The 17,161-nt window shown below is 31.7% G+C and overlaps 2 protein-coding genes, 1 long non-coding RNA gene and 1 other non-coding gene across 9 annotated transcripts; 3 read left to right on the forward strand and 1 right to left on the reverse strand.

Moving 5' to 3' along the window:
* Positions 1-60: 60 nt before the first annotated feature.
* On the forward strand, positions 61-140 carry TRNAL-UAG (transfer RNA leucine (anticodon UAG)). Its single transcript has one exon. It is a non-coding gene; the product is annotated as a tRNA-Leu (tRNA).
* Positions 141-404: 264 nt separating this feature from the next.
* On the forward strand, positions 405-1,982 carry LOC108821430 (FKBP12-interacting protein of 37 kDa-like). 5 transcript variants are annotated; one of them, XR_001944545.2, is made up of 5 exons: positions 405-682; positions 878-1,244; positions 1,338-1,433; positions 1,540-1,627; positions 1,729-1,982. XR_001944545.2 is itself a non-coding variant. In XM_056993227.1 (5 exons), the coding sequence occupies exons 2-5, from the start codon at positions 1,259-1,261 to the stop codon at positions 1,947-1,949; spliced, it is 369 nt and encodes a 122-aa protein (XP_056849207.1). In that variant the 5' UTR covers positions 405-682; positions 878-1,258; the 3' UTR covers positions 1,950-1,982. The 5 variants fall into 5 exon arrangements, 2 of the variants coding, with proteins under 2 accessions (XP_056849207.1, XP_056849208.1); XM_056993227.1 differs by having other exon boundaries at positions 878-1,281; positions 1,397-1,433; XM_056993228.1 differs by lacking the exon at positions 878-1,244 and having other exon boundaries at positions 1,397-1,433.
* Positions 1,983-7,727: 5,745 nt separating this feature from the next.
* On the reverse strand, positions 7,728-9,152 carry LOC108821501 (uncharacterized). 2 transcript variants are annotated; one of them, XR_008937262.1, is made up of 4 exons: positions 8,995-9,152; positions 8,701-8,877; positions 8,432-8,546; positions 7,728-8,337 (listed from the first exon to the last, which is right to left on the reverse strand). It is a non-coding gene; the product is annotated as an uncharacterized LOC108821501 (long non-coding RNA). The 2 variants fall into 2 exon arrangements; XR_001944573.2 differs by having other exon boundaries at positions 8,701-9,088.
* Positions 9,153-9,408: 256 nt separating this feature from the next.
* LOC108823034 (uncharacterized) lies at positions 9,409-14,304 on the forward strand. Its single transcript, XM_018596262.2, has 13 exons — positions 9,409-9,836; positions 9,921-10,287; positions 10,905-10,982; positions 11,122-11,279; positions 12,052-12,127; positions 12,286-12,353; positions 12,489-12,735; positions 12,985-13,101; positions 13,209-13,315; positions 13,399-13,449; positions 13,543-13,626; positions 13,705-13,868; positions 13,960-14,304. Exons 2-13 carry the CDS (start codon positions 9,981-9,983, stop codon positions 14,111-14,113), a joined length of 1,611 nt encoding a protein of 536 aa, XP_018451764.1. The 5' UTR covers positions 9,409-9,836; positions 9,921-9,980; the 3' UTR covers positions 14,114-14,304.
* Positions 14,305-17,161: the final 2,857 nt, after the last annotated feature.

Raw genomic sequence — 17,161 nt, forward strand, 5'->3', positions numbered from 1 at the left:
TTTTTCCCTCGTCATATATTTTCCATTTATATTCTAAACTAAAAATAATTAATCAACAATGATAGTTTGGCCGAGTGGTCTAAGGCGCCAGATTTAGGCTCTGGTCCGAAAGGGCGTGGGTTCAAATCCCACAGCTGTCATAATAATATTTTTTACAATTTTAGCATTAATGCATCATTTTGAACCATGGGTTATATTAGTTTCTTCACCTTTTCATTCAACAGTGACGCCCCTTGTCAGCAAGATTATCGGCCTTTTTTAAGAGGTCCTTATTGCTGACTAGGATAAAAAATAAATGAAAAATACAAATTACCTTAACAAACGTTCCTTAATTAAGGACAAAACACAACGGTTCTTATAAGACACGTGTCGCCTCTCTCTCTCTCTCTCTCTCTCTCTCTCTCTCTCTCTCTCTCTCTCTCTCTCTCTCTCTCTCTCTCTCTCTCTCTCTCTCTTTTCCTCGACGACGCCGACTCCTCTCTCTCGTGATCTCTCCCGATGGTCTCTCCTCGAAATCAATCCGACGCCGCTCACCTCTCAGTTCGAATCCGCCGGCAAACAAGTCCCCAATTTCGACTATATCGCCACCGTTTCTCAAGCCAAGCCACAGGCCGCACCAATGGTCGCCAACGATTTCCGCCACCGTTTCTTTCTGTTATACTATCTCTGCCACCATGAACAGGTCATCTTTTTTTCTTATGTATGTATTATACCAGCAAGTCTTTCACAAATATTTTTCGTCAGATTTGTTTGCTAGTTCGGATGGAAGAATTTTTTTTTTTTGGTAACTGGCGGATGGAAGAATTATGTATTGAATCATTCTTTTATTGTTTCCCTATTACTAATTCTCTATTGTTTTGATCAATCTGTAAATCAGATCAGCTCAGTCTTAATACATTTTAGATAATATATGTATTGTTGGAGCAATGAATGAAGCCAGATGAAAGTTAAATTGATGTATATGTTTGGGGGAATGAGGCGAGAGTGGCTCACTTTCAGATAAGTGCAGATAAGCTTACAATATATGTATTGTATTGTAAGCTTTTGGCGTGTTCTCAAATCAGAAGTGCATAATGTATATGCTTACGATTCTCTCTCTCTCGGAGGCTCCTCGACAAAACGGAAACAGACCGTTTTGTTTGCTCTCTCTGTGATTATTGAATTTGAGAAGGTGTTGCAGCTGTTGCACTTGCACGAAAGTGGATGAAAAAGGTGTTGCACTTGCACGAAAGTGGATGAAAAAGGTATTGCAGCTGCGATGATTTTGTCACTCACTGAGAGGTTTTTTATATCCACTTCCCCTCTCTCTTGATGCTTTTTCTTGTCGTTTGAAGCAGAGAGTGTTTGCTTTGATGTATACACTTTAACCTGCTTGCTTTGTCTCTCTCTGTGGCAGTCTTCAGAGCTGTAAAGATGAGCTTGCTTCATGTCAAGTATTCTTATTACTCATTAATCTGTTTTTTTTTCTTCTTTTTAATTTATTTCTATTCTACATCAGTGTTCTTTTTTTGTTGTCTGACTTATTTTGTTTGGTCACAGAGTGAGCTTGAATCAGCAAAAGCAGAGATTGATAAGTGGAACTCAGCATTTAAGAAAGAGTCCTTTGTACCTGCTAGAAAATCTCCTGGTTAGCCCTCCTCCGTTTAGTGTTGTAATTGGTTTGCACTTTCTTCCTAAACCGTCTTGATAGTCTCTACAACGATTGTGTTTTGCCTTTGTTTTTTTCAGAACCTGAATTTGTGATTGACTACATCCAAACTCTAAGATCTTCCGAGAAGTCTTTGAAAGAGGAGGTTGTCATTTGGCTAATAAGTTTTGTGTTCTTTACTTCCTTTTTTCTTCAGTTGGAAATTGCACAAATGAAGGTAAAAGTCTTAATAAGTTCATTGTACAATGTTCATACATATTCAATGATGTTTGTAATTTTTTTTACTAAGAGACCTCTATAAGTCCTACCAATAATCAAAACTTTTGTGATTGTCCTTAACCATTGTCCTTAACATCACAATAATACTAAAATAACCTAAGGACCAAATTTTTGGTCCTACCAATAATGATGCCCTAACTGAACGATATGACCTTCAAACTGTGACCAACTCTGCCTATTGTATGGTTAAGAGGTTCTTCATTACACAAGTCTCATAAAAGAAAACACACTCTATAAGATACTTTGTATAAAGCTTTTTCAGAGCTGCTTTTCAACCTTGGCAAGGATGGATCTCAACCATCCAACCCTTCTTATCTTCAGCAAGACCTGTCTGAATACTCGTCAACATGGACTGAAGCTTCGTAGGCAATGCCTCTTCTCCATGTCCTGTATCTGACCCTGTCATCAAAAAACAAGAATTAAGTAACCCCAGAATCGCATAGACTGAAGCTTTGATGAAATAGTCTTGGTTTAATCACTCACTTCTTGTCATGGAAAGGTCACGGTTTCAACAGCTTTAACGACCACTGCAGTTCCTGAGCAGAAAACTTCTTCTGCCTCTGATAGCTTATCCACAGTAACACCACGTTCTTGTACCTGTGAAACATTTCTTGAAACTTGATTTCATCAAAAATGTCTTCGATATTACATTATAAAGTGAACTGAATGTTGGAAAATTGTAAGTGGTACCCTATATTAAGAGTTAGCTCGCATATGCTTGTCCTTGTGACTCCTGGTAAAATTATTTCTGAAGTTGGTGGAGTGGACACAATGTTCCCGTATAAAATGATTTATTACTAATAATGGTTGAGACATTCTGTTGTATGTGTGATAGATACTGAAAGTACATTGACAATGAAAATGTTACATGTAGAGGCCTCTTCAATGTTTCTGCCAGTTTCAGCATCTAGAAACAAGACATAGAGAAACCTGATGACTTTTCTACCAATGATTTCACAACCTTAGTTTATGCTTCGAAGTGGGCGTTCAGATACCCGTTTCGACTTCATGTTTTTATATACTTTGGTGTAGAGGTATATAATTTGTTTGAAGATTTTTACACTGCATGTTGAGTTTGAAAATTTGTAATTTGGATTTTTTTAAGTAACTCAGGTCAAATTCGAGTTTTTGAATTTTTCACAAAATTAATTACATATTTCTTGCAAAATTAAATAAATGGTCAAACCCAAAATTCATAACTTGATGTTTAGATCATGACACAAACCCAAAACATATATGTATCATTGATGCTGAATTGCTAAACCCAAACAAACAAATGTTCAAAGATGAATCACTTGCGTTTTTTTTTAATTTCTAGTCGTCGATGGAGAAGAAATCGGTGACCATTTTGATTAATTTGAAATCTTTATCGACTTCACAACTTTGTCTACAATGAAGGGAGAACGAGTACATGTTTAGCTTAGAGTATATATATATATATATATATATATATATGTTAGGAAGATTTTGGATAGTGTTTCGGGTTTAGGTATCTAAACTTGTTTAATACAAAACCAACAGGATATTTTGCTATTTCATTTTAGACTTTTCGGGTCATATTCAGGTTCGGGTTCACATATCGGATGAAATACACATGTCTATAGTCTTGTAAAATGAATAACAGTAAGTATAATCCTCACTTTATGCTGAATGAATTAATTTATAAAATGTTTGTTAAATAATAAAAGATAAGTTTTCTTAAAATAATAACAAACCATATGTAAAATATATTTTTATGATTTGATCAAGTTAAAACTGTAAGAGTATTTATTTTATAAAAAATTAATTGATACAAATTTGTAAGATTTTAAAATTTAAATATTTATGAAAATTTTAAATGGTATATAATTAAATTTAAATGATATTACATAGATATATAATATATTTTTAATCTAAATATTTAATATATATTCAATGATGCTTTCTACTCATAAAAGTTTATGATCATTTATATTTTTTATAAGAACTTTTTAAACTATTGATTACAGAATTTTCAATGTGGACTTTTAACAATTTCTATAATTTATAATAGTTTAAAAAAGTTTTCAAATATAACATATATGAAAGAATATAATTATTTATTATATGATTAATGTAATTATTTATTTTATTTTAATATTTTGTGTCAAAATATATATTTTAATAATCTAAGATTTAAAAATTGATAGAAGATATAAATTTTGTCATCAAATTTTATTATTAAATATTAATTAATTGTCGTATTTATTATAAATCGTATAACTATAAGGTAATTACTAATTACATACAAAGGGAAAGGTACATGGGCAAAGGGCAGGGCAGTTGGCACAATAACTTTTAAATATCAATGTATTTTTTTTTAATTTTTTTAGTGAATGCCCTTGTGTATATACAATATTTTGTTAATACATTTTATGTTTGTCCCATACTAAAATAATTTATAGATTAGCCACTAATTACATAGCTTTTGTTTAATGGACTAAAAATGATAAATTTCAATGAACATATAATTAATATATGGTCTATTTTATTATATACGATGTTAGTTTGTGTATTTTTAATAATTTAAAATTTTTAATATCCCCCTATATATTAGTTGAGAAGTTATTTTAGTGCCTTCTATCGCTCATAGGTGAAGTTCAAGAAATTGTTATATTATGATTAGTTATTGACTTATATTAAATATTTAAATTAATTAGATCTAAAAATAAAAAAAATCTGGGACCAATTAAAACAAGTTTCCAAAAACACAAGTAATATTATAAATAATAATTTATGATAACTAATTGCGTAATTATAGAAAAAACATATAATGTTTCATCAATTATATTATTATATAAAGAATTAGATTTGTATATAACGCATTATTAGAAATTTATGTTTTTTAAAACCCACACGAGATTTATAGATCATTTATAAAGATTTTGAAATTATTTAAAAACATTTTTTTTTAATTCTGGCCTACAAAATCATTTATTAGAATTTCTACATTATTTATGAGACTTTTATCAAATCCTTTAGACATTATTTGCGAAGTGATTTACCACATGTCCTTTCTACAATCGTTTTTACAAAAAAATGTGACATAACTATTAAAATTAATTACATGTCATATGGTTAAATATGACATGTACAATTACATTTAATGATGATATATATTGTTGAAAAACTTTTAAGAAAATGACAGTAACTCATATATTACATTTAATCTTGATTTATATTTTTTTAAACTTTTTAGAATATGATAATAAATCATAAATCATCACTAGAATAAACATATTCAAATCTTATATTTTGAATTTTGAGATATTATTTAATTTTACTTTTATAAATATACAGTTTTTATTATCTAAAATTTTCAAAATTTCTGTATTTTTTAAAAATTATAGAATTTTAATCGTAATATCATTAGTTTCTTTTAGATATCTAATTTTTTCATAAATATTGTTTAGTTTTAGTTTTTGATAACTATCCAATTATATGATTTTTAGTAATTTTGTACAAGTTGATATAATACATTTAACCAAAAGAAATATATAAATTTTTTATCTAAGATTCTAATTTTGAAATATATACATATATATTCTTAAATATAATTTTTTAAAAATATATATTTTCTCTTAATTTTATGCCTAATTAAATAATAGTATATTAATTATTGGTCAAAATAATAAAATATATAATATTAATAAATTATATTTTTAAATATAATTTAAATTTTACCACTGCACATGGTGGAGGAAAACACCTAATCTATTTATATAAATCTTCAGCACATCTTGTTTAGATGTAATGATAAATGCTTTTAGATCTGATTATAATTGTATAAATGTATATTTATAATGATTTATAAAATCATATAAAATTATTTCACACTTATTATTTAAACTTTTAAAATAGAAGTAACTTAAGTGACTTATGATTATTATGCTTTAAAATAAGTCATTTAAATCATATAAAATTATAACACACTATTTATTTATATAATAAAATTTTTATTTAAGTGATTTTTATTACATATACGTTCATAGGTGAAATCTTACAATTTTAATAGCTGATATTTTAGATTTTTATTTATTTTTTCAGTGCTAAAATAAAAATTAGTTTTACGATCAATTATATGCAAAATTTAGATTTAAATACTATTTAATATCTAATTCATATATTAAAATAAATTGTAATTTTTAATAATATCCAAAACTTTTGTTTTCCAAATCTTTTGAAAGAAACACTTAAAATAATTATTTTTTTTGTTAAATTTAAAATAAATTGAAAACAATCAAACAATTGAAAGAAACATAAATAAAATAAATTATCAACAAAGATGCAAGAGCTATAGAAGCTTCTATTCATTTTTTTGAAACTACACAAAATACATTTTTATGGCTAAAATATTTTTATTTTTCACGTGTTAAAATAAACTAAAAACAATTTAAAACCAATGACTATAATTTTATATGCATTTAAGAAAAATACTTTTAGTGATTTATATATGTTGTTGAACCATCTTAAATTTCACAATTTTTTAAAAAATAGATGAAAATTTTGATTATCAAACTAAAATTCTAAAAGTTTTATATTTATAACTATTATTCAAAAATTATAACATTATAAATATAACATTTATTTTTTATATAATATGGACAAACACTAGTAATTGTAGAAAGAGATGTAGTATTGACAAAATATCGTAATCAATGTTATAACTTTAAAATATTTTTTTAGTTAATATATAAGATATCTTTTCAGAGTTTTATAAATTGATGATGCCAAAGAGAGGAATATATATATATACTAGGGTCGGCCCGCCCGACGGGCGGGATGTGAATAATAAAATAATTTTAACAGTTAAAGTATACATATAGAAACATTAGGATCTGGATATTGAAATTTTAGGTCTGTATATCCGGATCCGGACCAAGTATATATTTTAAAAATATTTAAATATAATTATATCTATATATATAATATAAATAACTTTTATTTAAATAAATAAAGATCTATTTTTTATTAAATTTTAGTAACTTTCAATTTCTTTTTCTATTTTTTTAAATAGGAAAAATAAATGGTTAATTAGTTAGTTATTAATTTAATTTAATTTGTTTTTAAAGGATCCGGATCCGGATATCCAAACGGTACACAAATAATTGTTTAAAGAACAACTTTAGAATTATCAGCTCCATTTATGATATATCCCTTGTGATATTAATGACCATCAAGACCCTGACAAGATTTAGTTTTTTCTTCCTTACTTTGGTCTCAATAAACTTCTATCACCAAACTTGCATTCTAAATACTTACGTTTGAAATGGTGACCTAAGGAGTCATTGGAACATTGGATTTCTATTCATTCCTTGGTATTTACATCATTTACGTGGAATCTTTTTATTTGTTATCTATAATTCTTTAAAATAAGAATTAAATAGATCATATCTATCGAAATATCTATATGTAGTCCCATCTATTTATTTGTTTGAATAAAATTTAATGCTGTAAAACATATCAAATTTAAAGATAGAGAAATGAAAAGATACAAAAAAATAGTAATAAAATTTATTCAAAACAAAAAAAGATGAAAAACAAATCTATGAAATGTGATATCATAAGTTCTTGTTGTTGTAATATGTCTACGATCTTTATTGGACGTTCATGTAATATATAAACGTTCATTTGATGATGTTGGGTTTTAGTGAGGCTTGTAGAGCTTAAATCTCTGAGCCCAAATCTTTTACTTTGGTTTCGAGATGTTTGTTTTCTTGGTTTTTTTTTGTCAACCTGTTTGTTTTCTTGTTCAAAGTGAAATATATTATGATATCATTACTAATTTTAATGTTTGGGTTACTGTGTTTCACAGCTTGTATTAGTGTATGGTTCATAACAAAAATATCTTTTGTTTCTTACAGGGTAGCTTTCAATCATCTTCTGATTCGTGAGATCAGCTATTTTAGGAACTTTATCTCAATCGAAGAGAAAAGAATGGTCCTAACATTATTGAAATCAAAAGGAGTTCCCTTTCCCAGTAAAATCTCGTATGTAGGAATTGTGTTGATCCACATGGGTATGCACACCCCAAATCTGGATTCTGTGATGACAGAATGCTTCTTGAGTTGTCCCACAAAGTTCCAGTATGTTTGCTTAGCTAAGCTAATCAGAGTGTCTTTGTCCTCCGTAGCTTCTTCCTGTCAAGTATTATGGTCGTTGCTGACGGGATAGTGAATGTCATACATGGGAGACACTGGACCGAGACAACCTGTCAAAGGTAACCACAGATGAAACGTAAGACACGAAAAAAGATTTTACCAAAAGTTTAATCAATATATACACAGAGATGTAGGAACATCCCCTTCTAAATTGGAGAGATGAAATGTTTTCACCGCTTTTTGTATGCTTTGCGATTTCCCATATCTTCTTATTGATACTTTCGTTATCACCTGCAGATAGAGTAACATTTATGTTTTACACAAATCTGATTAGCATTGCAAAATGCTATACAATCATACAGAAAAAGAGAGAATCTTTACATACCTTGGAGGCTGTGTGAAATCTTTTATTGTACCACTTTTGCCTAGGATAAAACTCCATTCAGCAATGTTAGATGATCAGTGAGAACCCAAGCATACACCTTTCTTCTGTGAACCACCTTTTGAAAAAGACATAAATAAAACAGAACAGGTGGTTATGGTTGATGATAATCAGACCCAATCAAAACTTGTAAACTTGTTACAATCCCAATCTAAACAGAGAACACACACAGAATCAAGAAAACATTAAGAAACAAACATCGAGTCAAAAACCTGCAATTCTTCTTAGATCAGAGACTTTTGACGCATTGATGAAGATTCTTCCTTCTCTTTGATCTCAAGTGAGGCTCCTCCTCCGATACTTGCTTCATCCCGGAAACAGAGATCTGGGAAGCGGCAATCGTTCATGTATGAGTGTCTTTGATTTTTGAGTAGAGAGGAGCGATGAATCTGTGGAAACCACAAAGACGAAGATGCCTATTTATAGGTTCAAAATCGCGACGAAACTGAAGAGGACGGATGTTGTGAAGTAAAGAGACGTAGTGGAGATGTGGGGGTCGACTTAACTGAGATTGAAAGGAAGGTTTAATACGGAAACGAATGCGTTACAGAGGTGGGGGTCTGAGTTTCGAGGAGACGAAGAGCCGAGGAGAAGAAGAAGAGCGAAGGTTGCAGCCGGGACCAACCATAAACGCATAGTCAGGTATTAGATGGGCCACAAACAATACATGCAATAAGCCCAAAAACGCAAGCCCAGACGGAGCACAATAAAAACGCACCGTTTCATTTAACATGACACGTGTCAAACGCTCGGAGCTCGAATTGTTGAGCTGTCATCTGATGTGGACACCCCAGGAGGGATTAAAACCCTCTTTTATATATAAAGAAGATATATTTGTATTTCTCGTTCTTATACCGAAAATCTGTATGTACGTTTAAACGTCATTTCTATTTACTTTTTTTTTTTGTCGAAAATTGTCTTATAAAAATAAAATTAAAAAAATGGGGGAAATAAAGGAGAAAATAAATCAGATCAGGAGCTGAACATTGATCGATCATCCATCCCGGTTTATTGTAGAAATCTCAACCTTGATGCTCCTTTCCTCCACATTCTCTGGTTCCTAGCGTCGGAAAGATTCTCTCGCCGGACTCTCATCTCCGGAGGGCTGATATCTCTGTTTCGTTTGCTGCCAGGAACACAAAGAAGGTCGAAGCTCAGTCTCTGTGAATCTGAGCGTGAACGAGAGAGATATAAATTCCCTCCTTTCGGAATGAAATCTCACCAATTGGTTCTGTGATCTACGCGATTCGCGTCCTCTTCTCTCCGGATCTGAGCTTTGTCTTGAGTAATCGATTGGTGGATAGAGGAAACTTGGAATCGTTTTTTTTCTTCCTGCTTCAAGTCACGTGTAAGTCTTCTTTAGAAACCCTAATTTCTAGGCAGCTCTGCATTGTGGATTGCGAGCCTTATGATTGTTTTAACTTGATCTCAGGGTTTCTGTGGGTGAATAGTTGTATCTGTTTTTAAGGAACGCTCAGCCATTTGAAGAGCGATGTTATCATCAAGGTTTTCGTTTTTGGGGATCGGCACTAGTTCCAACGAAGTCGATGAGTCTTTTGGTGTTTCTGGAACAAAGGTTAAGCCAACTCTGAGTGTGCAGACGGATAAAGATGTGTACAGGCCTGGAGATTTCATATTTGTAACGATTGAGGTTGGTTATTCTCCTCCTGTAACGGATCATGGGAATAGCCCCTCGGTTTTGGTTGACAAGCTTAGTTTTGAGGTTAAGGGAGTTGAGAAACTTGACGTTCAGTGGTTTTCTACTCTAAAGCAATCGCCAGGAAGCAAAGGACGTAGAGGTACTGAATGATTTAAAAAAAAAAAAAAACTGAAAGTGTTATTATATGTTATATCAGTTTGTGGATATTTTCTACATTGTTGATGGTTTTGAGTATCTGGGTGTTGTCTGTGTACTCTTACATACACACACCCGCGCATATTTACACTCTGGAAAGTACTTGTATCTATTTAACTTATGTGGTCTAGCCTGTAAGGATAACTATGGAGTATAGTGAAATAGTTAAGCAAAAATGAGAAGTATATATCCAAGGGAAACGGACATCAAATTAAGCATATGAATTATGTGATTTTTCTTTGTCTTTGTGTTTCCTTAACATCCTAGACTTTCAGCCTTCATGATTTTGTTTTCTCTAGAGACATTGCATATTGCATTCAAGAAATGATGTTCGTTGCACCTGTATAGCATTTATGAAACTTATTTTCCTCCAGAATTATATACTGTGCAGTACTTGCATTACTTGCATCATTTTTATTATAAGAAATCAAGTACTTCGTTGTGAAGAATTTTTCTTGATCCTCACAAGTTTGAGGGAACAAAATGTTACTAGGCTCTGTGCCTCGTAGGTGTACCTTTGTAGTGATGTGCTAACCGTGCAATTATTTTGGAGATTTTCAGGTGAACACATCTTCCTAGACAGTTCAACACCATCCTTGATCTCTAATCAACTCCTATCTCCTGGTGCTAAGATGACATGTAATGCTTTCCTACTTCCTTTCTGTAATAATATATGAATAATAACATAGAGTCATAGACAATGCTGGATGTTGATGGCTAGGTTCACAATGTCAATCTTTGACCTCACAGCCATCTTTGTTTGTAATTCCATGTTCAGTAATGGTTAGAGCTGCACTACCACAGATTATACCACCTTCATATAAGGGTGCTACTTTACGTTACCACTACTATATCAAGAGCACTCTAAGCGGAAGATTGATGGCATTGGAAAACAGTCAATTTTACAAAGACTCGACAAAAGACTTCATCGAAGTGGTTAGTTTACTTGACTCTCCGTGTTCTCTTAGGTGCTATAGGAAAAATACATTGTTCTTTGTTAGAAAACTAAACTGGGGTAGACCCAAACATTTGTAGCTTTCTTGTGAAGATTTGATTTTGTAGAAGAGAGTTTGAGATTGGAATTAGTATAGTGCTAAGCTAGGCGTCCTTTGGTTTCTAGCCTGCTTGATTCCTAATTGACAAGACTATCAAACGACTGTGTATGAGTAATTCAACATTCTTAAGTTATCTACTCGTTGTTTCTATGTGACCATGGAATGGCGATGCCACAGGGTTTCTGTTCAAAGTAGGAGGTCGAAGCATGAGGTATAAAGCATATGTTAGTGTAGATGTTCTTGGAATAAAAAATCGATGTCACATGAGGTATAAAACATAGGTTAGTGTATAAGTAGGGTTTCTGCTTGATGCCGATTTGTCACTGGTGTGAGTTTAGTAGTTCGGTCAACGAATTGAAATATCCTTTTAATCAAGTAGGATTGTCGCTTTTCTTGATTTGGCATCTTAATAAAATTTTGTCCCAAAAATTGGATGCCATGTTTCTGGAGTGGGTGTACGAGTGATTATATGTCTCAATGAAATTCAATTTACATGCCGTTATACGTCATGATGCTTGATAGAATAAGTGGATGCGTTGGTGTCAGGATTCTTGTTTTTCTGAATATAATTATTTCCCCTTTTTGTAATTAGACTTCTCTGATCGAATTTGGCATAATATTGACCCGTGGTCCTGTTTGATGTCTGTCAACAGGAGACTCGAGTCCCAATTCAAGTATGGGCAATTCAGAAGAACAACGGATTGCTTTTAGAGGAAAGTCACACCGATGGTAAGCTTTGTTCTCGAGCTTCTGATTGGGAATTTTAGTTTAGGCTTCAAACATGTTTATTCATAAGACAACAAATTACAGAATGTAGCAATCTTTTCCCTTATGTTTTGGACGGCATTACCTGTGCAACCTGATGAGACCCTTACGTTTTCTTTCAGGGATTGTTCCAACCAGTACCATCCAGACAGAAATATACTGGAAAGGGATGGATGGAGATTCAGAATGGGTATGACATGTTCACAGCTTTACAATATTACTGTTTATCTTCTCTACTACTCCTTACACAGCTTTTTGTATACCTATTGGTATCATTTGTATGCGGGTTAACATAACAACACTTAACGAAATGCATTTAATGCAGACTAGAGCAAACGATGCATATGATAATGGCGAGGATGGGTATGACAGTTCACGCGACGAGATCTCCTCTGTTTCATCCTATCCCAACAAAGGAAATCTAAACAGAGCTTTTGGTAGTTCAGTGTCCTTGAATTCTGGACCAAGATTATCTATGAATGCCACGTCATATATTGAAGGTGTTGGATCATCTCCAAAAGAAATGGTCTCTCAGTTATCAGCTGCTGTGGTGTCTTACGACTCTGGACCTGGTAAGTGTTAATGTGCATGTAATTGCCTGAAACCGCAATTATTTTTGTTGGGTCACTGAGAATGTCACCACTTCATGTAACCCCTCTGTTGTGCCCCGAAGAAGTAGTGAAAGGCTTACTTCACTAACACAAGTGTTTCTGTCTTCAGTAGAAGGCTGATTTCAAACAATACTAAAAATATTTTTAGCTCTGTGTAATGGTGAGAAAGGAGAGGATTACTAAAGAATGCTTCCATCTTTTTCCTACTAGATGGCTTATCTCCTGGTAAATCATCAAATTCCGGGATTCCAAGCCAACAGCCCAAGCAGACAAATGGCCCAGGAGCATCAAACTCACCTGAAGCTGGAGCTGGAGAACCAATTCCATGTGAGCTATCTACTCTCTCAACCTTGTCGAAGTTTGAATATTGTAGTCTTCGTTTGTCTGTTGATTCTGCAAATAGCAACTTATCTTGTGCAATCATTTTCTTGCAGCAGAAAGATTCACACGAGGAAGATCTTACAACATCAGAATGGATGACCAAGTTCTTCTTAGATTTTCCCCAAAGAATGCAGACTCTACTTATTACTTCAGCGATAACGTAATGGGCAGTTCCATGTCATTTCACATTCTTTCATATCATTTCCTGCTTTACTTACTTCCAGTGGTAAAAATTGTTTGTAGATTGGTGGAACACTTACTTTCTTCCATGAAGGAGCTAGAAGATGTCTTGAGGTAAAAAGTCCATAAAATATTACATAGTTTCTGGTGCATAATTCAGAAGTTGAGGCTATATGTTGATTTTTGATTGTCGATAACCGAATTCAGGTCTCGGTTACACTAGAAACTTCAGAGACAATAAACAGGAAATTTGTTCATCCGTCGAGGAGAAGTTCTCCAACGCATACTAAGGTACAAAATACAGCAGAGTTTATCTCTGCAAAGGAGATCTTTGTTACTACATTGCATAATGTTGTCTTCTCTAAACAGGTTCAAAGCGATCACCATGAAGTGGTGGCAGACCTTATTCAGACCAGCTTTCTTTTCTCGATTCCCACGGATGGTCCAATGTCGTTTACTACACCCCGTGTTTCTGTGCAATGGATTCTTCGGTTTGAGTTCCTAATCACCCCAAAGGATGTGGACTTGAGCAGGTATTAATCCTGCAAAAGGCTTCATTCTCTGTCCGAGTTTGTCAAGTTTTATTGAAGTCAGTTTCTTTTTGGTTGTGTTTGAATACCACAGGTATGAACATCCGTTGTTAGTCCCGGAAAAAGAAAAAAGCGAATGGGTTCTTCCGATAACGGTACATGCACCACCACCCCGAACATCATCATCACCTGCTCAAAACCGAGGCGATAAGCTATTTGGTTTGGAGCCTTCTTGGATTCGCAGCTAAACCACCTCCTGCAATATAATTTTCTTTTATTTCTCTTTTGGAATATTTACCACAACTTTTTTTTTTTTCATTTATATTTGTAATTCTAGTTTATAAATAAAAAACCATCATCTTCTGGTTTGAGAGCGAGGTTATGAACACAACTGCATAAATTACAAGATTTCTTTAATTTCAGGCAGAATCTGAATTAAGTGTTTTTTCTTTCTTCTTTTCTTCTAAAATGAATAACATAGGTGTTAAAATCAACAGAGGTTTGTCAGCGGTTCATGCGGAAAGTTTGATTTTTTTGGTTTACATCTGTTTTTTTTATAACTATTTTGTTATATATTAATGTGTGAATGATTGTTTCTATTAGTTCTCTTCTTATTACTGAATGTTAAGAACTCAAGACTTCAGAGTTTGAGTCTTAAAATCCGAGTATGATTAAGGACTTGGTTGGAATGTGAGCTGTAATTTTTTATATAAGTTGCTGTAGAATTAATGCTGTAGATTTTTTTGTTATAGATGTATAAAATTTTGATGTAGAATTTTGGTTTTAGGTATAAGAAAATTTAACTATTTGTTAATTTAAGCCAAAAATATAAGTGTTCTATATATTTTTCTTTTAAAAGCTAAAATAAAATAAAGAAAAGAAAAATATGGTAAATGTTGTGGCTTTTATTTTTTGGTTTTGGACTATAAATTTATTTGCCGTAGTTTTGTAATTCACTATTTTTTTGCTATAGAAATAAAGTTTTCTACGGTTTTTTAAATTTTTTTAGAGATATTTTTGCTGAAGTATTTTTTTTTTAAAATGTATGATTAATTGACATGTATGTTTTTAAACTAAATTTTAGCTTTCTAAAACACCTACAGCCACAAACAGTCACCTCATAGTTTCAAAAAATCTTTCCAAAGCACGATTAAAAGAAGGTTTGTGCTTAAAATTTGGCTGTAGAAATATTTTACTACACTTCTAAGTTACATGCCAATCATCAGCTACATGCTTTAATACGATATTTGAGATGATCTGAATGTTCTGCTTTTATTTAAGCATACTGGTGATTTTCATTTTTTTATTTTATTGGGAAAATTATTCTTTTTAGGAAAAAATAGTGATTTGCACCAAAATAGTAAATAAATACTCCCTCCGTTTCATATTACTTGTCGTTCTAACCGTATGCACACAGATTAAGAAAACACTTAATTTTACATATTTCCAAAATAAAAACACTATTACCAATACACCTAACCATATATCAACCATAGAAAAATAGAATAGAAAATATTGTCAATAAAGTTTGCATTGAAAACCGAAAACGACATTTATTTTGAAACAAAAAAATTCCTTTAAAACGACAAATAACTCGAAACAGAGGGAGTAGATAATTTGCAAGAATGGAAAATTGGCAAAAGCTCAATCCAATAAAAGCATGAAATGACTGTGTTGCTCTGTTAATTGATTCAAGAAATTGGGAAATAAAAAAATATGTGGGACGATATAAATTAATGATGGTTCTAGTTAAAATATTTTTTATAGGTGAATAATTAAATTTGTGTTTATTAAGAGAAACAAAAAGTGTTAATTTTTTTTAAATAAATATCAAGGGAGTATATAATGGTTAAAATCATAAAATTGAAAACGCATACACGATCATGGCAATGTGATATTATTTTATTCCTCCAAAGAGACCTCGGTACCAGTTCGGTTACCAACTCTACGAACACAGTCGTTCCATCTGTGTTTGTTTTTCGGAATAGCTATTGTTGCAATATCTTTATACTCGTAAATTGATAGAAATATCTGAGGTAGACCTAGATGGCAATTTTTTCCAATATTTAATAGATGAAGACAACATTCATTCGTCAATATTATCTTATTCTTCTCATCCAACATGCTTTTGAAAATTATATCTCCACAATCGGAGTTCATCTTATCAACACAAACATGAAGAAATTTGAGCCTTTTGTGCGAGTAATGCTGCATAAGCGCCCTCTCATATTTAACAACTGGTGAATTGTCGGAAGCATCGGTAGGAGGTGATATGTTGACAATTTCTGATTCTTGTTGGGAATAATCAATTTCTTGGGAGTAAGTTGGAAGAGACGTGAAAATACAACTATAGATACAAGCATTATTATGAGAATGATCTTTGCCATATTTGATTTTTGTGTTGGTTGTTAGATTTGTGAGAATAAGGAGATATCTTTTAGGGGTAAGTACGTTTGATTTGTGGAAGTGTAATTAATTGATTAAACATTTATTCATTAATGAAATTATGTTATCAACTACATGACACTCAACATTTAACAGTTTTTTTCAAAAAGAAACAAAACATCTACAATAAACTTTGAAGATTTTTATAGCTTCGTTTTCAATTTAATCGAATGTGATTAAATAGTTCGTAAACTTGAGATAATACAAAAATTTACATTCAATTTATTACAAATTAAAGTCATATATTAGATAACGCATCGCACTACACATATAATAAGATAAAGAAAACCTTCAAAGAAAGGTTTGATTCACGTTTGTCTACTTCAGCGATATTTTGAATTTTAACACCTTTTTCAGGACATGATTTGTTAAACTGAAAATAATACAGTGGTCAAGTTAATGCTTCGCACATCAAACACAAACTCACTCTTCCATTAATCAATATGTACTCAATTACCAAACTGTAATAAAAGCAGACTAAATTATTCAAAGGTTAATGGTTTTGATTTTAAAATAAAAATACTTTCTTATTATCGTCCACCATAGAAAGTATGGTTCACAAATAACTATATAGTTTTAGGCTTGGTCAAAGTATTTCTCGAATATGATTTTTAGATTTTTTGGCATCTTACTATCTGTTGAGATTACACCATTCAGTAAGAAAATCATTTCTTTTGCATCACTCAAGAGACCTTCCGAAAATCATCCTCGAAATATATACCTAAACTTTTATTTTAGATTATGATCAAATTATTTTTAATGAATCAATACAATAAAAAAAATTTGAATACTATGTTTCATTTTAAGTATAACTTATACAAAAATATCTAATTCCACACCCTTAAAGAAAA

This window comes from Raphanus sativus, chromosome 8 (genome assembly GCF_000801105.2).
Source record: "Raphanus sativus cultivar WK10039 chromosome 8, ASM80110v3, whole genome shotgun sequence".
Classification (NCBI taxonomy): domain Eukaryota; kingdom Viridiplantae; phylum Streptophyta; class Magnoliopsida; order Brassicales; family Brassicaceae; genus Raphanus; species Raphanus sativus.